Source organism: Tachypleus tridentatus, chromosome 3, assembly GCF_004210375.1.
Source record: "Tachypleus tridentatus isolate NWPU-2018 chromosome 3, ASM421037v1, whole genome shotgun sequence".
NCBI classification, from domain to species: Eukaryota; Metazoa; Arthropoda; class Merostomata; order Xiphosura; family Limulidae; genus Tachypleus; species Tachypleus tridentatus.
Genome location: NC_134827.1, coordinates 84,724,768 through 84,751,977, shown reverse-complemented (window position 1 = coordinate 84,751,977; position 27,210 = coordinate 84,724,768). Strand labels below are relative to the sequence as shown.

Sequence of the window (27,210 nt, the reverse complement as noted above, 5' to 3'; positions counted from 1 at the left end):
GTGAAACGTTCTTATAAAAGCACACTCACTCTTATGGAGGACAAATTAATCTTTGACAAACATCGAAACATTTCATTAAACACATTTAGATTTCCGTGGTGGACTCAGCAGATAGCCCAATGTGGTTTTGCAATAAGAAAGTAAACACACACATAGATTTCATGAAGTACCAACAGAATTTTAAAATATATTTTTAATGTTTAAAATTAATAATAATAAGGTACTTAGCTCACGATGTAGAGTCAAATTCATGATAAGTCATAGGATTTACAATGCTAAAATCAGGGTTTCGATTCCTCCTTGGTGGACACAGGAAACAGCCCGATGTGGCTTTCTTATAAAACAAACAGCAACTTTAAAATCTCTAAAGCTTCTGAAAATAAATCCACTAAATCTACGTTTTACCTTAAAAGAAAACTATAAATATTTTATTGTGCTTACTGGCACAAACATGGTCTTAATTGGTTTAAATATATACATATAAGCTGATTTGGAAAATTTCATTTTGTAAATTAGTAAATTACGTTCTATTTCAATCTGAAGAAAGCTTTTTAATTATTTACATATCACTCGCTTATTGATTTCCTGTCAAAGTGTTAGGCAAACACGTATTTAAATTCACGTTATGGATTTAAAGTTGAGCTGCATATTCAAAAATTGATTTTTGGCTTGGTTTAATAAATTTTGATTAACTTAGGGTTTGGCGTGGTCTGGTGTTTAGGGCGACTGACTCACAATTTGTGGATTGAAGGTTCCAACTCTGTCACCAAACATGCTCGCCCTTTCAGCTCTTTGGGGCATTATAATATGAGGGTCAGTCGCACTATTCTTTGATAAAAATCAACCTAAAAGGTGGCAATAGTCGGTGTTAATTAGCTACTTGTGCTTTAATCTAACACTTCTAAATTAGAGGCGAATAATACATATTGCCTTCAAGTTCTAGTTTAACGCTTCTAAATTAGAGACGAATAATGCAGATAGTCCTCGAGTTGCTTTGCGCGAAGTTCATTGAAAAACAAGAAAGAATTAATGAACTTTGTGTTCAATAGAAAGAAAACCATCCTTTGTGTTTCCATAAAGAAATAAAAAGCTATTTCTATCTGAAATTTAATCATAAAATTTGGTTTCAGACAAGAATCAAGAAACTGATAAGGAATTTAACACTTCATATCCTGATATAAAGTTGTAATAAGTTTAACCCTGGACACTTAATAAAAACCCAATCGACAATGTCTTTTACATTTTCATTGTAACACTAGACCTTCGTTAAATATTCACGAGACGACACTACCTTTACCATAAAAAGGCATTGTCACAAGAAAAGGCGGTGCGTGTGCTGCTTTCTTAGATTTATATTGAATTCTTACCCAAACAAAACATCAATAAAAAAACATAATGATAGGAATTTATTAGCGCGTGTTTAATTATTCAGACGAAAGTTTGATGATGATCTGGTTCCTTTTTGCTCTCTTTCTTCCAGAAACGCCCTTCCTAGTACCACAGCGGTAAGTTTGCGTACTAACAACGCTATAAATCAGGCTTTCATACCTGTGGTGGGCAGGGTACAAATAGCCCTTTGTGTTTGGAGTTAAAGAAACAAATAGCCTTCCAGAGATAATGTTACATCTTTGGCAACTTTGTTTCCTGTATTCGTGTGGTCGTTAATGGATTTGCTACATACCTTTACTAATAACACAGGAATAAAAGAATACATTACTGTTTTCGTAGGCCCGGCATGGCCAAGTGTGTTAAGGTGTGCGACTCGTAATCTGAGGGTCGCGGATCCCATCCCGGTCGCGCCAAACATGCCCGCACTTTCAGCCGTGGGGCGTTATAATGTGACAGTCAATCCCACTATTCGTTGGTAAAAGAGTATCCCAAGAGTCGACGGTGGGTGGTGATGACTAGCTGCCTTCCCTCTAGTCTTACACTACTAAATTAGGGACGGCTAGCACAGATAGCTCTCGAGAAGCTGTGTGCAAAATTACAAAACAAACAAACAAACTGTTTTCGTATAGTTCTAATTCAACTAGAGCAAAGGTTGGACGTAAAACGTAATGTGTAAAAATATTAAAGTAAAAACGTGCACGCACACAATTAGTCTGGTTCATCCTTTGCAAGCGTGATTTGTAAATGTTTTCACATAATTTTCAATCTATAAATGGTTCGCAGATCGCACAAAAAAACTGCATAGAAATTCAAGACAAAACTAGTTAATTATTACCTGTGATATTTATGAAACCTTGTGACGAAGGTAGAAGCAAATGTTGTGAAACATCGGATGACTGATTACTTTACAACATAATATGACTTTGTATTCAGAAACGACAGTTTTTCACTGGCTCGTATATTTGGCGGTTTTGACTCCCAAAAAGTACCTTGCCGCTGACTAGAAGTCACCCGCTGAGAAAGTGGTAAGCCTAGAGATTTACAAAACTAAAACCTGGTGTCCGAATCTCCTTGGTGGACACAGCAGATAGCTTAATGTAGCTTTGCTCTAACGCAGACAAGTCTAGTACCAAGTTTTATTTTAACTTCACAACATTACCATTCCAGTTTCTGAATCGACACTCGTGCTGGATTTAAAGTGATTTCAGATAACTTATATGTAACTCTTTTTTTTTATTGTTAACCTTAAATGTCTTACAGTGACATACTGATCAGTCACTAAAGCTTATATTTAGACATACTACTGAGTCAGAAGCGCTAATTAGCAGATATACCACTCAGTCACCAACACTAATATGTAGACATACTGTTCAGTCACTGACGTTAATAATAAGTCAATAATAAAAAAATAAAACGAGAATTTAACATTTATCTGACATAGGTTAGTAAACACAGTCTACGTTTTAACTGTAAAACTGCACAATGAAACATCTATGCTATGCCCTTCGAAGGGGTCCATTCTCGGATATTAGTGTTACATGCTTTCGAGCTTACGGCTTTGTCGCCAAGGGAATGCTGCGAAATAAAATCGTTTATTCTGAACCAATGCAATATATGTATATGTAAATAACACAAAACCAATTTACTATTCAACGAACTTTTTTCTTTGTATATAGAATATTAAAAGGTCAACGAATGCCATTTTTTAACCGCAAAAAAGCCATTGCGAAGAGTTAAAATCATATTAGGCTTTATTTAAATAACAGTTAATTTGTCGTTACTTCAAAAAAATTGGAGGACGTTTTACAGGCTAATGGTTTTTATTGCTACCTACACTGCACTTTTGTTTGTCATTTTGTGATACATGTACACCACCACACTACTAACATATATATCACCACACTACCAACATATATATCACCACACTCCTCCAGTGTGGTAACGGTAAGGCTATAGATTTACAACGATAAAATCAAGGGTTTGGTTGTCTTCAGTGAACACAGCAGATATAGCCCGACGTGGCTTTGTTATTACAAAACACAACATATTATTATACAGTTACGTCGGAATATCAGCACCATATCCTTAGCCTTGGCCCGGCATCTGAGGGTCACAGTTTCGAATCCATGTCGCTCCAAACATGCTCGCTTTCTTAGCCGTGGGGGGCATTATAATGTAATGGTCAATTCCACTATTCGTTGGTAAAGAATAGCCCAAGAGTTGACGGTGGTTGGTGATGGCTAGCTGCTTTCCCTCTAGTCTTACACTATTAAATTAGGGACGGCTGGCGCAGATCGTCCTCGTGTAGCTTTGCGCGAAATTCAAAACAAACCAAACCTTAGCCTTACCGCTGAGCCAGCGGTAAAGAGGTCCCACGAAGTTATATCAACAATCTGTTTGTAAAACGTAAAGAAAAATGTATTGCAAATACAGAGAAGGAAATAAGATATTTTATATTTTTACTATTAAGAATTATAGCAATAGAAAATTCAATTGGATATATTAAACAAGTGTTTGTTTTGAACTTGGCTCAAATCCGGGCCAATAAACAAGCGAAGTAACAAGGCGGGTGAAGGTGTAAGACTAAATCAAGCCCAAGCAACTTGTAAGACTTCAGGCTTACAACGCTAAAATTCGTGGATCGGTTTCCCTAAATGGACAAAATGTAGATAGCTCATTGTCAGCTTTGTGCTAAAATCAATAACTATCATTGGAATTAAATCATTCCGTCCCCACATAAGAAAGCGTTCTGCTACCTTTTGAAGTTTAATTAAAGAAATATCACTCGTATAATTATTAAACTGAGTTTGAAATAAATAAATCCTAAAATGTCATGTAACGTTTTATACTTTCCGATATTATCTCCAGGTAATAAAATAAAACTTCACCGAGTCTCATATTTATATTCTTTAGATTTACTTTATAAGTTAAGTTATATATAATTTATAATGCAACGTATTGTTTACTTAAGTATTTTTCATATAGATTTTGCTATTATGTGTATCTTACCTTTATTTGATATTATTGAACAGGATACTTATTTATCTCTATGTAGTTAGAGCGATCGACTCCTTTACTGAGGGTGGTGGAATCAAATCACCTTCGCACCAAACATGGTTACCCTTTCAACTCTCTTTTTAATTCCTTGTACTTTCTCTGTTTTGAGTTTTGTGTACAACTCTCTAAGGCTGTCTGTAATAATCGCCCTTAATTTTGAGGTAACAGACTCGAAAGAAAGCAGTGAGTCAATACCACCCACTGCCAACTTTTAACCTATAAAATGTAGAGCTGGACGTCACAAGATGTTTAACAGCTTTCATCGAACGTGTTGTTATAACTTTAATTCATTTATTCGTATCCTTTTTCCATGAACTAGACAGGAAGGCAAATTTAGTGTTTTTCCTACCGTGAGATATTGAAAATTGGTTTCTTTCGAAATAAGATGGTTTACAAGACGGTAAATTAATTTAGGCAGATATCTATTTGAAAAGAATTTAGCCTAAAATATTATTAAATCACTGAACGCTTCACTGTTCAAAACTAATCAACCTATTTAAAGATAATGCCAACCAATAACTTATTCACTCAGATAAAGTAAGTGGTTCTAACCATCGACCAAAACAGTTCAGCCATAGGTTTAATTATCTGTCTAGACTAGGACTCTGCTCGCCTTTGGCCAAAAAGTCACACCAAATATGCTCGTCCTTTTAGCCGTGGGGGTGTTAAAATCTGACGCTCAGTCCCATTTTTTGTTGGTAAAAGGGTAGCCCACGATTTGGCGGTGGGTGGTGATGACTAGCTGCCTTCCTTCTAGTCTTAGTTTGGTAAATTAGGGACGGCTAGCGCAGATAGGCCTCGTGTAGTTTGAGCGAAATTCAAAACAAACAAACCTACAAGCTCTATACTTGCCACTGAATATGGTAAACATCTTGATTTAATAACATATTTTTAGTGTGTTTCTTGCTAAGCAAATTTATACTTTCGTGGATGTATTCCAAAAATAATCTGTGTTTAAGATATAAAAATTGATGTAAATCCAGTTGGTGTAGTTGTTCAAAATACTTATTGTTATCTGACGTGCTTTGATATGTTGCCTGAGAGCAGGGAGAGGAGTCAAATGTAGAGCCTTTCCACGAAGAAGATATCATCCAAGAAAGAGAAAGTACAGTTACTCATCTAAGTGCATTTCTAAAATAATTTCCCGAACTGTAAAACAGCATTCCGTGACATGAAATAGGCTTAGTTTTATCGTTACTCATGTAATGCGTGCTTATGCATTCAAATATTCGTCAGTTATTAGTTATTAATGACGTTAAAATTGTATTTTAAACTTTATTTTGATCTGAACATAGATTACAATACAGCGGTAAGTTAACGGATTTACAACCCTAAAATCAAAGGTACGATTCTTCTCGGTGCACTCAGCAGATAAGCCTAATGTGGCTTTGTCATAAGAAAAACACACATATATCCCGAAACATACTGCAGCAATAAACCGAATTTCATTAGCAGAAGGAAACTAAAGTGTGAGCAATCAAAACAAACCGAACGAATGTGTTATGGTTTGGAAAATATATGGTTGGCAAGAAACAATAAACTATACGCTGTGCTCTCACGTGCTAACTGGCAGGTGGTGGTCTATTCCATTCAGGTGGTTATACGAATTTCGATCGGTTGATGCACTGAAGCGTCTATATTGCATCACATAAGCGAGAGAGTTAAAGATAGATAGATATAGTGGTGGGTTTCATGGAAATTTGATTTAACTCAGAACTAAGATGTTTTTTGTTGGTGATGGCGTTCAGCTTATTTCTTTTTTAACGCTTTCCTCGTTTGCATTATTGATATGCAATGTTTTTTTAGTTGGAAGTTTGAATTTTTTACCCCGAAATGGCAGGAATTATTCAGCTAAAAACAACGACAAGAAAAACGTTATTCATCTAAATATTTTGTACAACACTGGACACCTCTCAATAAATAAGATTATTTTTTCTTACCAGTTCAAAACTGTATGAATTTTATTTTTCTTTCCATTAATCTAATTAACGTGATTTTGGTATGGCCTCTTGGTTAGGACACTCGACCAGCAATCTGCGAGTCTCGGGTTCAAATCCCATTCCCACCAAATATGCTCGTTCTTTCAGCCGTGAGAACGTTATAATGTGACGATCAATCCCATTAATCCTTGGGAAAGGGGTAGCCCAAGAGTCGGTGGTTGGTGACGATAATTAACTGCTTACACTGTTAAATTAGAGACCGCTAATAAATATTTGGCCTATTTTAGCGGTCCCTAATTTAACAGTTAAAAACCAGAGATAAACAGCTAGTCACCACCACCCTCCGCCATCTGTTGGGCTACTCGTTTACCAACGAGTCTTTAACCGTCACATTATAACGTCCCCAAGGCTGAAAGACCGAGTATGTTTGGTGTAACGGGGATTCGAATCCACGAACCTCAGAGTGCGAGTGTAACGCCCTAGCTGCCTTTTCTTAGATTCGATCTCTAACCCTATTTGTGTCGTGATAATATTACACTGGTCTTTATCAATAAGTAACTAACTACGTTACGTAATCAAGTAAACTATAACGTGACTAGCGCTTGTGTTTCTATCTCTTTGATTTCCTGCATTCGTGTTGAGAACTTCTGCAACAACTACAGGTAATCATTGCTTTCATAATACAATGTAGAGGTAGGTAATAAAAGGGTACGAGTTATGGTAGAATATAAGATGTATAGGATGTTCTATGGCGCAAATAATGATGTTAAATCATCTTATCAAAATAATATACATATAAATGTAGTTCTCACTGGAACAGCTATGTATCATTAGGTTTAGTTTAGATGGTCTCAGAGAGTAAGTTGTTCACCATAATACTTTCTTCCTTATAGTAAAACCGACCGTTAAAGAGAAAGTTGGGTTATTTGTTACTGAAGCTAAAAAACAAACATAATATCAAATCGTGTACCAAAGAGTGATTTTGTTTGTTTGTTTGAAGTTTAACCAAAAAGCTACATACACAATAAACTATCTATTCTCTGCTCACCGTCTATCAGACAAAATCCAAATACTTGTTTGTTTGTTTTTCAATTTTGCTCAAAACTATACAAGGGCTATCTGCGCTAACCGTCTCTAATTTAGAAATAAAAACTAGATGAAAGACAACTAACCATCACCACCCACCGCCAATATTTGGGCTGCTCTTTAACCAACTAATAGTGAAATTGACCGAAGATTATAACGCCCCTACGGCTGAAAGAGCGAGCTCGTTTGGTGTGACGAGAATTCGAACCTGCGTCCCTCGGGTTACGAGTTGAGAGCCCTAACCACCTGGCCATGCCGGGTCTAGTTAGAATGAAGTAAGCCCAATAGAGGACAAAAACTCAATATCTCTTGTTAACATGGAATCTAATACACTGGCGAACAAAAATAAATAAATTTTAGTATTCAGCTACATAACATTAACTCGAGTATCCATAACACTAAAGTATCTCCAATCATTCTAAAGAAGAACATACAGTAAATTGGAATAATACTGAAATAATGAAATGTAAATCCATATTCGAAAACGAGAATAATAAAAGAAGCCTTACACATGCAGTTACTACCTGATAATAAACCCAGTTAACATACTGATAACCCTCTTAAAACATTCGAATATGCAAGTTATAAGGCCACAACTACTATATAAATAATCCTTAGTTGGAATCCCAAGGTCAGAGCGCTCGACTCGTAGTCTGAGGATCGCAGGTTCGAATCCCTGTCACATCAAACATGCTTGCCCCTTCAGCCGTGTGAGCGCTATAATGTGACTGTCAATCCCACAACAATTTTTGGTAAAAGAGTATCCTGAGAGTTGGCGGTGGGTTGTGATGACTAGTTGCCTTCCCTCTAGTCTTACACTGCCAAATTAGGGACAGCTAGCGTATATAGCCCTCGCGTAGCTTTGCGCAATAATTTAAAATAAGAAACCCTTCCCCTGGAGACAGCAGAGAATTGGTAGTAGAAATGCAGAGTAAAAGCTAGTTCGCAATTATTAATAAAATTAATGACTAAATAATAATTTGGCAACGTTGTTACTAATCATATTTAATATAAATTTCTCCAATTGTTTGAGCTTTCATTCAACGTGATGTCGTGACACGAAGTGATCTTGAAAAGAATTAGTACTTTGTGTATTAAGTAGTAAAAAAAATATTATACGATAAATAAATTAGTCCATAGATAAACGGAAAAATATCCCATACAAAAAAATAATCGGTGTTTTTGCCAATGGAAATATTTCCATAAATATGTAATATCTCTTTTTTCAAAAAAAAATACCGAAAACCGTAGTATAATGGCTTTGTGTGTTTTATTAATGCAGTCTTGTACTTTATAACCTCTAATTATTAATTTTAAGTGTAAATTTTAACCTTAAACAAGCGACTTTTGTTAAGCCTAAAAAAGTCCTATCGTTTCGTCTGCTAGGTTTTTGTTGTTGTAATGGTTTGGTTTGGTTTGGTTTTTGGAATTTCGCACAAAGCTACTAAGCTATCTGTGCTAGCCGTCCCTAATTTAGCAGTGTAAGACTTGAGGGAAGGCAACTAGTCATCACCACCCACCGCCAACTCTTGGGTTACTCTTTTACCAACGAATAGTGGGATTGATCGTAACATTATACACCCCCACGGCTGGGAGGGCGAGCATGTTTAGCACGACGCGGGCGCGAACCCGCGACCCTCGGATTACGAGTTGCACACCTTACGCGCTTCTATGTGTATGTAAATATACAGATCCTGAATATCTTTTATTCTTCACAACTACCTTCTAAATATTAATTTTGTATTCTAGTTTGTTTTCTCTGAGGTTTTCCCATGATTATTTCGTGTACGTTATAATTCAAGATATTTCCAACTCTTGTATTTTTATGCAAAATAACATAGACGATTAATTTTAGACAGATGTTTAATTATCCGACTTCTTGTTAAGAATAACAAAAACAAAACACAACATTCCGATCAATATTTATATTCTCAAGAATTTTACGAGACAAACAGGTCTAATGCTGTTTCTTTGTTTTCGCACCCAGAAGGTTTGCTAACACATCAAGACTATTATTACAGACGTGTCCTTCGTTCTGTAATATTCTGCTCTAAAACAAAAAAAAATATCTTAATAGTTTTATATCCGCCATATAAACTTTATCTTTAAAAGTATATATTTTTCGTGGCACTGCTCTTTTTATTTAACAAACAATGATTTTCTCTAATATTGTTAACGAACATTAACTATTTTTTAATTTGCACGTTTGTTTGTTTTTTTCTGGAATTTCGCGCAAAGCTACAGGAGGGTTATCTACGCTAGCCGTCTCTAATTTAGCTGTATAAAACTAGAGGGAAAGCAGTTAGTCATCACCACCCACCACCAACCCCTGGGCTACTCATTTACCAATGAATAGTGGGATTGACAGTCAGATTATAACGCCCCCACGGCTGAAAGAGCAAGGATGTTTGCTGCGACGGGGATTCGAATCCGCGACCCTCTGATTATGAGTCGAACGCCTTAACCCACCTGGCTATGTCGAGCCTTTAATATACACGTTTTTTAAGAAATCGTTTTCCTCTATAATTGTCGAAACTTTTGTCTTTCTAAGATGGAGCCAGCTGTTCTTATTAAAATTACCGTCACCCAAATTTCTGCTGCACAGAGAAGTTTCGCAAAGAAACAAAAGGTTAACCCGAAGAAACACTTCAATTTTTGCTCTTTTTTGTGTTTTTCATTCTTTAAGCTTTTCTTATTTATAATTCACACCTTATTATCCAATTACTTGAATATAACAAGAAAAGAATCGCGAAAGTTGCAATTGTTGAAAGTACAGTGAACCTTGTTCAAATGAACAACTGAAATGTGTAATTTTATTCAAGTGCGTATAATTGTTGCTGCTATACCTTTGCTTTCAAAGACTATTTGTTTGTCGTGTTGTTGAGCGCAAAGCTAAAGACTGGCTATCTGCGCTGTGTCCACCGCGAGGAATAGAATCACAGTTTTTAACCATAACGATGTGCCACGAGGAACGGATGTCAACTAAAATCATTTATTTCGATCCTAAGAAGTATATACATTAACATAACACTATTTACCATGCTGCCAAAACGTTTGTGTGTAAAGTGCTTTAACGTTAACGAGTACAGTTTTTCTTCAAATGCCAAACTCATCTTTGCGATAAACGTTCATTAACGATATAAGATATGCTATAGACGTTAATTAATCAAAAAAGCTCGTTTATTTTAAAAAAGTAGAAACGTTTTTCACAATATGTTTGATAATAAAGCCACATATCTTCTGTGTCTATTGCGGGAAATCGAACGCCTAATTTTAGCACTTTAAACCCGTAACCTTCCCACTGTTTCTTCGAAGGAAGATCACAATAAGGCAATAAGAAAGATGAGCAATTTAATCATGATTGTACTATCAAGTGCTTAAGATTATGGCAGAGTTCTATGGTTTGTAGCGTGTTTTGTATAATGACGTCGAAATCATACAGTAATGGAACTCTTGCTTCTATGATACTGGAAAAACGTTTTTATTACGTGATGTGCAACCCCTAGCTTTGAGAAATTTTTATCCTGTGCGTATGTATATTTGCAATAGAAGTCACGATTTTCCCGTTTTGCCTTTATTTTTCTCCATTCTCAGGGTACATGTATGACGTCATGAATACATCACCCGGGGATATAATGCACTGGAGCCATCTATATAAATATTATAGTACTGTCTGTTGTATGTCCCTGTAAATACTTTGCAGTGTGTGGATGGATCTTCACCAAAATTGGTATTGAGGTTCATTAGGTTCTTGGGGAAATGTATACAAATTTTCAATTTTGCATTGTAGTTTTTTATGAGTGTTTTCGCGAGAGATATTACCACTGCTTCGCCCTTGTTGATGGATCTTCACCAAATTTGGCATGAACGTTTGTTGAGTCCATGAGGAGATACATGTACACTTAGAGTTTCACATTTTATGCTTTGCTGTTTTTATTGGCGTTTTGGTTGTGGTTTACTTAAATTACGTATAAAGGAAACAGTTTTTCATGTTCTATGATAGCCTTTTATTAATCATGAATTTATATAGGTTCTGTATAGGGTATGGGTACCCAAGCTAGTTACTTGTAAAGTGTCTTCTCTCACAAAAGTCCACAGATATTAAAATATCTAAAGTAAACAAGGCTCAGGTGCCACGATAATCCCTGAGCCAACCTTTTTCCCGCTCACTAGATGTCCAGGTAACCTTTCCGGACAAAATAATTAAAAATAAAAAAGATACCACATTTCATTAGAAATATCAACCTAAAATAAATTTTCGTTTCTAATTCTGCACGACCTGCTGTACTGGTAAGATACTATCTCTAAACACTTGCGAATCAACCATCAAATGTTTGGTTGCTTGACTGGGGTGAAGCACAAAGCTACACAATCGGTTATATGTGCTCTGCCCATCATCGGTTTTAAAACCAGGTTTATAGGGTTGTAAGTCCGCAAATATTCCACTGTACTGCTGTAAAACTAATCTCGGAGTTGCACAAACAAATTCAACCATTTGATCTTATTATGTGATTTTTAACTATTCCAACCCTTATTGGTACACATATACATAATTATAGATACTTGAAAGTCTTCAATGAATGGCTCTTACAGAAAGAAGGTAGCGCATGTTAAAACCATTATCACATGTGCTTGTTAAAATTGATTACAACTCGATCGAAATGCTAAATCACACAAGTCTCAGAGTGGTCGCCACGGTCAAAAACCATCACGTTAAAAAAGTTAAAAAAGGTCCATATTTCTACAGCGTTGATTCTGTGAAAAAAAAAAGGTGTTTTGAGGGTGTATTTTTGTTGTGGGATTAAAAAGGGGAAAGAAAAATTTGTTTTCTTAAATGCAAAATAACGTGATAATCTAAGGTCTGCAGTTATTTAGTTATTTTGATACACTGAATTGAATAAGAATGGTTCTAGGTTTTCTGAGTAGGTGTATTTAGCAATTTCATTCAGCATGCGAAATATATATCTTAGTGTCGAGTGATCAGTTGACGTTGCAGAAATTGCTTTAGCATGTTAAATCATTTTAATACGTTCAATCTAAATCATTTCAATTCACAAACATTGTATTTTGTTGTTCCATCATTGGTTGTACTTTAAAAACAAAAACAGTTCTGTTACTTAGACAGTTATCTTTAAGTAATTTTACGGAAATTCGTCATTGTTTGTTTTATGTCTCAGAACATTGTTCTTGTTGTTCAGAGAAAACCTATGTAATTGGCTACACATATTCTGTTCGTCACCAGTATGGATACCGTTTGCTAACGATGTAACTTCACAGCCATACTGCTGTGCCACTGAGCCACCAACCAGTCAGATATATTTACATTTCTTAGTTGCTTGTGATATTATTTGATATGGGAAAAGCAAATAGAAAACACAAGAGTTGAACTTAAGTTTAAAACTAAATCACGTGAGCTACTATTTCAGCTGAAGAGAACGAAATTGTATCAACAAAATGACTCAATCTACTGGGTAGGTTTGTGTTATAGGCATAACAAAACCTACATAACGGACTCTCTGTGCTATGCCCACCACGGGTATCGAAATCTGGTTTTTAATGTTGTAATTCCGCAGACATTTTGCTATTCCACATGGGGGACTACTTCCAATAGTGCAGATTGTTCTAAAGACGCTAATCATTTGTTTAAATTTCGCACAAAGCTACACAATGGCTATCTGCGCCAGCCGTCCTTATTATAGCGGTGAAATACTACAATTAAAGTGGCTATTCAAAACCACCAACTACCTTTTTTCACTAATGAATATTGGGCTGGCTATCACATTATAACACCTCTCATGTCTGAAAATATGTTCGATGACAGGGATTCGAGCTCACGATCCGCATATTTCGAGTCAAGGGAGCGCCTCTAATCACCAGGCTTTGCCGAGCTGTATCAATTATCATAAAACATTTATCAATCAAACATAATTAAAAACTGATTAATTTAGGTATTCTCCAAATCTGTTCATTCAGATAGATTCACTGGTAAAGAAGATGGCTTACAATAAAAAATACCATTCGGAGTCGCTGCCCGGGTACCTCGTTCGGCAGTTTTGCACTTAGCAAAAAAAAAAAACGACAACATCTATAAAATAAAACCACATAAGTGTGAAGTTTTAATTTTATTTTATTTTATATTTGCAATATTTTATAAAACGTCTAAAGCTTACAAAATAGTTCAACATCAATGATCTAACATAAGTTCAAATCCAGCAGACGTACACGAATGCTTCTTTGGAAACTTACTCGGCTGTTTGTGCACGTAAAATCACTTATATATATATAATAAGAAATAAAAAGCCATGAACGTACTAAAAAATAAAACTCTTAACCTCAAACAAACCCTTAGGACAGTTCTTAATCAGCGATGGAAAGAAAATGTTTACCAGATCATTTTCTTATTGAAACAATAAAGTCTGGTTACGACGCAATCATTATTTCTGTCTCCTCCCAATATTTACTTATCTCCAAACGCTAATGAAAAGTGTCGGATGCTGAAACCTATAGTAAAGCAAATCATTATGAAAGCCTAGCCAAGCTAAACTTATACAGTCCCTTAATGAAACGATAGTGTTGTGTTCCTGACTTTACACTTTTACTTATTAGAAAGTCAAGAGAGAGAGAGCTAGTACATTACCCTAGCTTTGCATGTACCTCTTCCATTTAATGTGTTTTAATCTAATTTCCTAACAGCTGAACCAAAAATTTTCGAAAACACCAGACAAAGACTCTACTTTCATAAATTAATTAAATCATTAAGCAGAAAATTTTCGTTAGGTTTCCGTCTTGTATAACTTTAAACAATATTTCAAGGTTTCGTTTGAATAAAATTAATTTAATGTTCGAATGTAGTTTAATATCTTACACTTAAAGAACACTAAAGTACTTATGTTTACAATATTACTCTAAGTAATAGTTTAATATCTTACATTTAATGTAATTAAAGTACTTATGTTTTACAATATTACTTTAAGTAATAGTTTAATATCTTACACTTAAAGTACAATAAAGTACTTATGTTTACAATATTACTTTAAGTAATAGTTTAATATCTTACACTAAAAGTACAATAAAGTACTTACGTTTACAATATTACTTTAAGTAATAGTTTAATATCTTACACTTAAAGTACAATAAATTACTTATGTTTCACAATATTACTCTAAGTAATAGTTTAATATCTTACACTTAAAGTACAATAAAGTACTTACATTTACAACATTACTCTAAGTAATAGTTTAATATCTTACACTTAAAGTACAATAAAGTACTTATGTTTACAATATTACTTTAAGTAATAGTTTAATATCTTACACTTAAAGTACAATAAATTACTTATGTTTCACAATATTACTTTAAGTAATAGTTTAATATCTTACACTTAAAGTACAATAAAGTACTTATGTTTACAATATTACTTTAAGTAATAGTTTAATATCTTACACTTAAAGTACAATAAAGTACTTATGTTTACAATATTACTTTAAGTAATAGTTTAATATCTTTCACTTAAAGTACACTAAAGTACTTATGTTTACAATATTACTCTAAGTAACAGTTTAATATCTTACACTTAAAGTACAATAAAGTACTTATGTTTACAATATTACTTTAAGTAATAGTTTAGTATCTTTCACTTAAAGTACAATAAATTACTTATGTTTCACAATATTACTCTAAGTAATAGTTTAATATCTTACACTTAAAGTACAATAAAGTACTTACATTTACAACATTACTCTAAGTAATAGTTTAATATCTTACACTTAAAGTACAATAAAGTACTTATGTTTACAATATTACTTTAAGTAATAGTTTAATATCTTACACTTAAAGTACAATAAATTACTTATGTTTCACAATATTACTTTAAGTAATAGTTTAATATCTTACACTTAAAGTACAATAAAGTACTTACGTTTACAATATTACTTTTAGTAATAGTTTAATATCTTTCACTTAAAGTACACTAAGGTACTTATATTTACAATATTACTCTAAGTAACAGTTTAATATCTTACACTTAAAGTACAATAAAGTACTTATGTTTACAATATTACTCTAAGTAATAGTTTAATATCTTACACTTAAAGTACAATAAATTACTTATGTTTCACAATATTACTCTAAGTAATAGTTTAATATCTTACACTAAAAGTACAATAAAGTACTTACGTTTACAATATTACTTTAAGTAATAGTTTAATATCTTACACTTCAAGTACAATAAAGAACTTATGTTTACAATATTACTTTACAATGCTAATAAAGTTAAGATACCAAAAAGATAAAAAACAACATTATTTACTAAATTAAATAAAACCTAAAGCTATACAATGAGTTACCAATGAGGAGCCAAAAACGGGTATCGCAACCCAGTTTCCAGTGTTATAAAGTCATAGACTTACTACTAAACCACTTGGATTCTCCGTTATCAACGACGTTCATATACTAAACACGGCATTATTTTTATAATTATATTTATTACAACTAATTATAGAATATTTATTAGAACTATTAAGGAATATTTATTAGAACTATTAAGGAATATTTATTACAAATACTATGGAAGATTTATTACAACTATTATGGAATATTTCTTAGAACTGATTATGTAATACATATTACAACTGATTGCAGAATGTTTATTACAATTAATTATAAAATGTTCATTACAAGTGATTATAGAATGTTTATTACAATTAATTATAAAATGTTCATTACAAGTGATTATAGAATGTTTATTACAATTGGTTATTCTCTACTAAAAGCACATTTTAATGTCATTTAGTGTTAAACATCTAGTACGTTAAAACTTTAAACTACCCAGGATTCAGTTTCATAATTATTATAAACAATATAACAATACTGATCGATGAATGCTTAAAAATTACATAAAAAACAACAAAAAATGCTAAAAATTAAAATAAAAGGAAAACTTAATGCAAAGTAAAGGGGCTACATCTTAAGAGTTAATCATCTAAGTTTTGCACTAAGGTTGCACTGAGTTTAGGGCAATTCATTTAATTTTAAGCTGAATGTTTCACTTTCTGGCTTTATTATCTTAACCTTGTTCATTATACGTGTATTTTCCACCTACTAATGAATTACTCGATACCAAAATTTCTTTCGTAATAAAACATTTGCAACTGTTTGGAGTGTAACCTAATTTTCGAGTATTTGGGTGATTAGGACCGCTAGTTTCTGGTTTCATTCTAAACATGACCATGTCTAATTGTCCATTTGTTGCTAAAACTTATAAACTCAAACAGGTAGAGATTTATGTTCTGAACTAACTCTGAATTATTATAGAATAGCTAAAATAAATAAAGCCGAAAAAACGGTAAAGGATTAATGTGCTTGTATGTACTTAAAATATGTGCGCATTAACCGATAACAGTGACAATAAACTATTATTGTTAAAGGTACGTTAGTGTAACCGGAATTTTCTATTTACCTATCAGCTGTCCAAAACGTTAAGTCATTATGTTTTCAAACAAAAGCGTATTTGAAATTCCTAAAAAGAAAAGAAGGATTATAGTAATTTTATACATGCAGAGCAAATATAATTTTTTAAAAAATCTTTTAAAATATCCTTCCATTTTAAAGTTAATACTGAAATATTCCAATGATATGAGTCAGTTTGCAATCACGTTGGTTTCCCAGAAATAATGAACAAAAAATAGTAAAAAGGCCTTAAACTTAGAAAGGTCTTGCATTAACAGGAGACAATGTAGTACAATCCAATAACTCATAGATTGGCACGTAGCCAATGACACTAAACTTACGAAATCTGAAAAGGATTTCTCATTTGTTTTTATTTGCTACAAGATGTAAAAGCCAGTTTCATTACTTCACCATATAAACCCTAATACATCCTCTGCGTATATATAAGTATATAATGAAAATGAATCTATTGATAAATACAAACTTTAATCAGACTAATATTTCATCAAGGCACAAATCAACTGTTCACACGTGTAGCAAAGTTAGTACAGTTATGATGAAATGTTTATACGTATAGCAAAATTTAGCCCATCTTTAATCAAATGTTCACACATGTAGCAAAAGATAGTACAGTCATAATGAAATGTACTAGAATGAAACATTTGCATTTAAATCATTTCAAACAGACAGACATTCTATTCTGTTCGTTGTGACTCATTTTTAAATTTTCTTTCTTTGCCTTTCAACATATTCAGGTTTATCATTATCAATATGATATCGTTTCGGATTACGGTCTTAAAAACATCATTGAAATGTAAAAAAATCCGACAGATTAGCCAAATCACTTTAACAATTATGAATTTTGAGGACTCTCAGAGGATTACTTTTAATGAATGAATTTCATCTTTATGATAACTTTAATGCTAGACCTTTCAAGATGTATTATCATCCCTACACTAAAGAACTGTTTTCCTCTCCCGATTGGAACATACACTTCTACAGCTAGAATACGTTTTGTTCTGTTTCTATTATTTTAATGCTAGAAAACACTTACTTCTGTGAAATCATGTGTAAACTATTCAAAATGCTATTATAACTACGCAGGCTATTCCATGCCTCCTTCCAGGAATTATTGTATGCCTATAGGCGGTTCATCAGAAAATTGAAGACTTTTAATCCTTTTAGGTTCGATTCCTACGGTGAAGGAAACACATATAGCCTATGTCTAAATATTTAACAGCAATCGATTTTGTTTATTTGTTTGTTTCATGTATTCGTTTAAAGCTACGTATAGGCTATCTGCACTAGCTGTCCCTCATTTTAAACCGCTAGGTTAGAGGCTTTGTTTTTGAAATTCGCACAAAGCTACACGAAGGCTATCTGCAGTACACGTCCCTAATTTAGCATGGTAGGATTAGAGAGAAGGCAGCTATTTATCACCACTCACTGCCTACTGTTTGGTTGCTCTTTTACGAACGAATAGTAGGATTGACCATACATTATAACGCCCTCACAGCTGATACAACGAGCATGTTTGGGTCGAACCCTCGACCCTCAGATTACGAGTCAAGCGCCCACCTGGCCATTGGACAAGAGAGAACCCACCTAATCAGCTACACCTATCTTTCCCACTACCAAAACCTGGACTACTCTTATGGACATCTTATCATCACTCTTCTAACACAACCACGTTCTCAAATAACGAAACATGAATTTCATGGAACACGAAGTATGAATTTTCCGATTCATTGTTTCGTACGTTAACCACTTGGCCATGCTCAGATGTCCAATAATCGAATATATTCATTTTGCAATAACGTGGATTCCCGTTAGTGCGAACAACATATTTAAAACCACATCCATTTGTTTTAATCCTAAGTGTAATTAATCATTTTCCGTCCGTGAAATTTTTTTTGTTGCTGTTGTTTCTTTAATTTCGCGCAAAGCTACGCGAGGGCTATCTGCGCTAGCCGTCCTTAATTTAGCAGTGTAAGACAAGAAGAAAGGCAACTAGTCATCACCAACCATCGCTAACTCTTGGGCTACTCTTTTACTAAGGAATAGTGGTATTAGTCGTTACATTGTAATGCCTCTCACGACTGAAAGGGCGATCATGTTTGGTGTGACGGAGGTTCGAACCCGCGACCCTCGGAATACGATTCGAGTGCCTTAACCACCTGGCCATGCCGGGCCTTAGATGAAAGTAAAATTAATTTGTTTTCTTTTTGTTACTATCTGGAGAAACAGAATAATTATAAAAAGAATATTAACAGGAACATTTTTGAAAGCTGGATTTAATAGATTATACGAAGGGGAAACTAAAAGCCTTTGATTCTCTTAACAAGTACTAATATTATTGAGACACCCGTCCAATAAAAAAAATTAGAAAAATAAAATATTGAATTTTAATTAGAATAACGTATAATATTACGAAAAATGAATTTATTTACTTAAACTTTTATTCTTTTATTTTTAGACTTTTTGTTTTAAATTATGCTCCCTCTCTCGCAGTGGCTCAGCAGTAAGCTGCTTATAACGATGAATTCAGATTTCGATACCTATGATGGGCTGCTATCAGAAAGCCTATTGTGCAGCTTGTGCTCAACATAAACTAAACCAAACCGTAAAAGTTAAATGATATAAATAAATATTTATCTTTCTTGTTCAGTTACGAACAAAAAACATACGAGAAATATCTCATACCACAAATGGGTAAGTAAATAAAAAATTGTGCGTATGCTAGTCTACCTTCACATCCAAGGACATTGAAGCTTATATGAACACATTTCCCAATAATTAATTTAATTAGGCTAACTAGATCTGGTAGGATACGAAACTGTAGTGCTTAGCTAATTATGGTATGATATTCGACAATTAGTGTGTTGTGATATGTTTTGTATTTCAATTTTACTATCAAATAATGTTCGAATCCCCATCACACCAAACATGCTCGCTCTTTCAGCCGTTGGTGGCGTTATAATGTTACTGTCAATCTCATTATTCGTTGGTAAAAGAGTTTGTGATGGGTAACGATGACTAGCTGTCTTCCATCTAGTCTTACACTACTAAACGAGGGGCGGCTAGCGCGAAATTCAAAAACAAACAAACTATAAATTACAAACGTTTAGCTCACCGCTCCATCTCTTGAACGACTTGAGATCTAATTACAGCAGTGGCTATTCATGATTCCTTTTTCTTGTCAGTACTAATTCTATATTTTTTACTGCATGATATATTTTCCAGGTTGTATAAAGTTACGTCCCATCTTAATGAGTCCCCTACCATGGCTCATCTGTAAGTTTGTAGGCTTATAACGCTAAAAACCGAGTTTTGACTCCCATGGCGGGCCCAGCTTAGGTAGTCCATTATGTGGCTAAAAACAAGCCAAAAATACCTGTGAATAATCAAACGTATGAGTTCTGACTCACCACTGAAAATGTGAGACAGACATTTTATTATTAATTATTCAGAACTGAAAATAATTTTAAAACGATTATCTTGATATTATTAATTACATATGTGGGAAATTACTATAGCATTTATCAGCAAAAGACGTATTCGGCAACTAAATAGTCTATTTATCTTTTCTTTTAGGAGAGAAACCCTACAAGTGCAACTGGGAAGGCTGCGAATGGCGGTTTGCTCGTTCAGACGAGTTAACTCGTCACTATCGAAAACACACAGGCTCCAAACCTTTCAAGTGCAGCCACTGTGAAAAGTGCTTCTCTCGTTCAGACCACTTAGCACTTCACCTGAAGAAACATCAATAGCAGAAGTGTTCTACATATTGGCTTAGGTGACGTACCACTGTCTAGACTGTGTGATTCCAAATAAGCCTGGGAACCTTTTCTGATAGAACACGAGCGGAAAAAAAACAACATAAATTCACAAGTAATTAGGCCAAATTATCAGAAAACGTGCATCTGCACAGAAACTCTGACATTTCACTCCATTTTTTAATAATTAATATATTATATTAATTTATATGGTATCTAATGAAGTCCCCAAACTCCAAACAGGGAACATTGAAGAGAACTAAAAAAATATCTCAATTATTATACTGTGTGCAAATATTTACAGTTGCATTAACTACACTCATATTGTTGAAAGATAATAACAAAATAATCAAAAATAAGCCAAATTGCAAAATATACATTGTTTGTATAATGGTTACGTATTAAAACAGATATTCCACCAATGAAGCTGATTAGAATCTGCTTAATATCGGAATTAATAACCCATGATTTTAAACATTTCAAACCCGTACCAAGTATTATATCTGATATAAAACTAATAAGAATCTGATAAACACTGAAATAAATAACCCAGCTTTTTAAACATTTCAAAATCCTACCAAGTATTATAGAACTGTTTGTTTTCTTAGTACTTTCAATATGTTTTGAAACTTACCATTTATTTTTAAAAGAGTGACTAACAATTCATGTAAAGAATGGTTTACTGTCTCAAATCTTTAAACTTTAACAATTTCCCCTTACTTTCAGTTCTTGTTTTTCTAAACAAATCTTCGTGGAAAGTTTTGCATATTCTAGTGTTCAGTTTCTTTAAATGGTTGTGTTATGTATATATATATATAAAGTTATAATTTATAAATATATTGTGGTTGGTTGCTTTTCTCTTCTTTTTGGACTGAAATATTTGTTGTAATAAAATGAAATGGTAGGAAGAGTGTATGTTACACTGCCAATATATATGTACGTTTATGTATATATAAGTTCATCTCGTATATGGACCAGACTTTTTTGCACAGTTTCTCTCTGGACATTTATTGAAGAACTTTTTTTTTTCAAAGAACTCGTTACATGAACATTATACTAGTTTTAAGGAAGCTTCAATAATACGACATGAACTGTTACTCTAAACCAATAGTTCTTTTGTAATGCATGACTATATTTGTATAAGTGTAAGAAAAATTCAGCTTTTTTTTTATCACACGCGAGCAAGATCAGACGCCGTGTACTATTTTAGTAATAACCAAATATCTTGATTACATTTTTCATGTATATTATGTCTGAAAATATCTTTAAAATAAAATGAAGTTTGATGTGTAAACATAACGTGCGCTGTAAAAAAAAAACACACACACAACAAAAACCTTTTCCAAATTGAAATAAACATTAGGTTATTTCGCAACAACTTTTCTTCCCCAGACACAGGTTTGCACAAACTACAATACTATTGATTGTCAAAGCGATATGAACACACAAACCTTATGTTTCAAAACAACATAGCTAGCGTGTAACTCTTGTGTTTATTTAGTGACTTTGTATAATTATGGAGTTCAAAATACATGTTTTGTGTGTTTCGGGAGAACACAAATGGCGCGTGGTTTCAGTTAACAATAGTGTTTATTTAGTTACTCTGTTACGTTGTGGAGTCACTTTTATTTATCATGTGTATATATTGTATAAGATTAAGTCCAAGACTGTGCATCAGCCAACACATTCGTGTTCTGTTTTGTTAGTTTGCAATTATTGTGTTGTAGCCATTAAAACACCAGAATTATATTCCAAAGAACATAAGTTGTGTTCTTCTTAACATAAGTTTTTATTAGGAGTGCTAATACCAAGTGATACACTGAATTATCTATCCTTATTCAAAGAGATTTTGATTTCGTTAATGAATTTAAACCAGAGTAAATTGTGTGAACTAATAATACAGTGAAAAGATTGAAGTTATATGTCATTACTTTTACCAAAAGGAAAATTAAATTGAGATGTCATCAGTTTCAGTCAAAGTTAGAAGACTGAAGTGATATGTCATAACATTTATAAGGTAAGGTAATTAAATTTATGTCGTCACTTGTAGACAAAGTGATAGGACTGAAGTGATATGTCATCAACGTTAGCTAAAGTAATAAGACTGAAGTGATATGTCATAACGTTTAGCTAAAGTACGAGGACTGAACTGATTGTTGTTCAGTCATGTACAATTTTACATGACATGATGATGTCATGTCATCACCTTTGGACAAAATGAGAAGAGTGAAGTGATATAGCATCACCTTTAATTAAAGTAAGAGAACTCAAATGATATGTCATCAACTTTCTAAAGCTTAGTCAAAGTGTGAGGAATGAAGTGATATGTCATCACCTTTAGTCAATGTGAAAGGACTGAAGTGACATGTCGTTACCTTTAGCCAAAGTGAGAGGACTTAATTGATATGCCATCACCTTTAGCCTTTCTCGAAATTTTGAAAGCATTGAACTATAATTATGTGCCATTCGAATTATATTATATTTTGAAATCACGTACTTGGATTTTGCGTGTACATTTTTTATATACATTCTGAACTTTTGGAATGCGACTGAAAGAACGTAAAAAAAGCTGCCATAAGACATCACTTCTGCTGAACTTACGTGCGGTGCCATCTGTTGGTCATAAAACTTCATAAGGTCTAATAAATGTCTTAATGTTGTTCAGTTTCATGGTGCACCAACAGTTGTATTACATCTGTGATTTGTAAATAAGACACAGAGTGGAATGACTCTTGGTCATCTGTAAAATGTTCTATTGTGAGTTTGCCCAAGTTTGATTTGTATTAGTTACGTAGCTGCTTCAGAAATAAAAAGAAAATTATGTACGTCTGTTTAGTCGTAAGTTATTCCCCGACCTGAAATGGAAACGAACTCACAACGATGTAGATCCAACGCACACACAAAATACGATATTTTATAAATCAATAATTCAAACTTAAATTATATTGATTTATCCAAGCTGAGGTTTATATTAAAATAAGTTAAGGCTTATAGCGTAAGACAAAGAAATTCGAGAAACAATCAAAGCATGCAGTCTCTTTAATACTAGAATGTAACTGAAAAATCATAGTGTTATCTACACTCTTAGTTTTTCAACATAATTACTGAAAATTAATCTGCTTATTAAATAAATATAACACGTATAAGTTAACAAACCACATTAAAATCACCTTGACGATTAATCTCAATTAACTAATAAATCGTGGTCGTACATAAACATGGACTACAGGGGACATTCACTTAGTTCGCTTTCTTTGACATTTTATTTGCTGCACTAAGAGATTAAATTAGTATTTATTGAAAAGTATAGTCTTTCATGGATGACCTTCTGAAAAATTTATTAAGAAAAACAATTTAATCTCAATCGTTCAAAATACGGTTTTCATGGCAGATAAACGATTCCATTAATCAAACGTTGAGTCTGGACAATGCAATATATACATATATATTCCCAATTCTCTCCTGTGTATAGAAATTTTTTTATTAGATTCCCCCTACTCGTTGTTTTTAGGCCTTACGTCCCATTGGTTATACATGTAATGCTTGTCTCCTTGTGAAGATAAAAGCATTTGTTTCTTTATTTATTACAAAAACTCTATTTATTGTAATATACTGTACTAGGTAAATATAATATCAGATGTTATAACATCTTGATAACACATGTTTTTTTCTAAGTATAATAAGAAACAGTCAAGTTTTCGATTTTATCTTGATTATTTTCGGCGACGGTGTTTCTTGTTGTTAATCTCAAAGCTGTACAGCTGTTTAGGGCTAAAATCGCTCATATTTACCGCTAAGTCACCGACAGGGGATTAACAGTTAAGTAATTTGGTCTTTTGCGCACGTGAAAACACTCTGTATTAGAACGTAATGACAACGTAAGTCGGTTTTCTAGTACCTAATATTTTAAGGGCACCGCGACCTTTACACACAATACACAGGTATGTAGAATTTTTTTTTCCTCTTGAGAGATTTTCAAATCGAAATTAAGTCTACAATAATAAACAAAAATAGCAATGGAATTTTAGAAAATTAGAACTTTCAAACTATAGGAAACAAAAACATTTCTCTACAGTCGCAGAGTTTCCAGGTGGAGTTTCCTTCTGCTCTCCCTTTTTAAAGGGAAAGTACATAGCAAACCCTATCTTTTTAGCTGGCGCCCCTACAAAAAAAAATCACGTACCAAACATTAGCCTTTAAATAGTAATAATCGTCTAGTAGGACAACGGCAATTTTACGAACTTTTAACGATAAAATCCAGAGTTCAATTCCCCGTGGTGGGCAAAGCGCAGATAGCCCAATTGTGTACTTTTGGGCTGGAAACTAATAGAAATAAACAGGTTTACTAACCATCGTCTGCATGAAAAACGTAGAATGTAAATTAATTAATAATGAATAATTGAAAAAACTTGCTAATTAATCATGTTTAGAATATCGTATAGGGTACTTACCACCACGCCGAAATAACAAGAATTCGCACCTGTATGGATAACTAAAGGGAATAAAACATTAAAATCATGAAAATGGTGTATAGAATAACGAACCATGTGTTGTGTTTTCTGGAGCAACTCCATGTTTTAATAACTCTTTATTATGTAATGAACTTAAAAGTTGTATTCCTTTCACTTGTTCATACACATGGTTTACACAAGTGTCGTTTTAAGTTATTTAAGAATTCGCATATTTCTTCTTCATATAGATAGGCCTGGAATAAGACACGTGGTTAAGGCGCTCGACTTTCAATCTGCGGGTTCGAATCCCCGTCCCAACAAACATGCTCATCCTTTCAGTCTTGGGGGTGTTATTATGTTACGGACAATCCTAGCATCTGTTGGTAAAAGAGTACCCCAAGAGTTGGCGGATGGTGATGATGACTAGTTGCCTTCTCTCTAATCTTTCACTGGTAAATTAGGGATGCCCGGCGCAGATAGCCCTCGTGTAGATTTGCACGAACTCCCACACAAACCAAATCAAACTATATAAATTATCTTCTTGTTTTGTGATACAATCTTTTCCTATCTTATCTCAAACGAAAGGAAAAATGAAAGTGTCACCACGTCAATTAGGATCCTCACGAACCTGTAATGTTATATTTATTTAATTATCTAGTGTATCACTGCGCTTAACAGAGTGTCGAGAACATTTTCCTATATAATAGTCCCACGGCGTGAAGGTGAGCGGTAATTTCTAGACAATGCTAAAGTTTGAGGTTCGATTCCCCGTAGTGGACCGAGCGCAAGTAGCCTGTTGGAGCTTTACGCTTAAAAAAAAACAAGTTTGTTTGTTTGATTTTTTGAATTTCGCACAAAGATACTCGAGGGCTATCTGTGCTAGCTGTCCCTAATTTAGTAGTGTAAGACTAGAGGGAAGGCAGCTAGTCATCACCACCCACCGCCAACTCTTGGGGTACTCTTTTACCAACGAATAGTGGGATTGACCGTAACATTATAACGCCCCCACGGCTGGGAGGGCGAGCATGTTTTGCGCGACGGGGATGCGAACCCGTGACCCTCAGATTAAGGAGTCGCACGCCTTAACACGCTTGTCAATGCCGGGCGAAAAAAAAAAAAAACCTATTATAACTAACATCTAATAATACACGCGTTATGTATGATAGACAGCAATTACATGTTACATATCTCAACTTGCTTCTCGAATATTTACTTCTACCAAGGCAGAATAAAGTAAACCGCGAGAATACTCCAACTTAAGTTTCGTTTCACGCACATCAATATTTATATACCATCACTTAAGGTTTTATAGCTATAACAAATAAAAATGAATTACTGTATTATTTTAAAATACGTAAATTAAGAATTACAATCAAGCTAAAATCAAACAGTTCTTTCTTCGCAAGAGACTTCTGAGTTAAAAGGACACGTGATAATCCTACTTAGTTTCCTTTTCACCTCTGTAACATATATTTATTTGAAACATATAATGATAAAGCTCTTATTTAGGGACACACACGAAGTTACGCATGACAAGAAATATTTATAGAATTGTTCAAAATGTACCGACCCGGCATAGCCAGGTGGGTAAGACACTCGACTCGTAATCCGAGGATCGCGGGTTTGACTCCCCGTCAGACCGAACATACTCGCCCTTTCAGCCGTGAGGGTGTTATAAAGTTACAGTCAATTCCACTATTAGTTGGTAAAAGAGTTGGCGGTGGGTGGTGATGACTAACTCCCTTCCCTCTTGTCTTACACTGCTAAATTGAAGACGGCTAGTAAAGATAGCCCTCGTCTAGCTTTGCGCGAAATTCAAACCAAAATGTAATTCCTCCTAGTGGCAAACTGCGACATAGCTAGGCTGTACAGAAAGCTAAAGCTGTTAACTTAACACTTAAGGTGCATGCAGCTCACGCCTTCTAACTAATTAGCCCGACTTCTGTGTCTCAGAAGGGATGGAATGGATGTTAACGTCATAACTGATAAGCAGGGAACAACGTATCCACCTTCCTAGGTTATCTTCCGAATAACCCTAAAACTGGTGATTTTCCAAAACTTAGT

General features: G+C 33.9%; 1 protein-coding gene across 2 annotated transcripts in view; it reads left to right on the top strand.

The window, feature by feature from the left end:
- The window catches only part of LOC143247382 (Krueppel-like factor 7), a 144,152-nt gene extending 120,632 nt beyond the window's left edge, over positions 1–23,520 (top strand). For both annotated transcript variants that reach the window (XM_076495376.1, XM_076495377.1), the window contains one exon: positions 20,514–23,520. In XM_076495376.1, coding sequence (XP_076351491.1) covers positions 20,514–20,689 — 176 coding nt within the window. In that variant the 3' untranslated portion in view covers positions 20,690–23,520. The remainder of the gene's footprint in view (positions 1–20,513) is intronic.
- Positions 23,521–27,210: the final 3,690 nt, after the last annotated feature.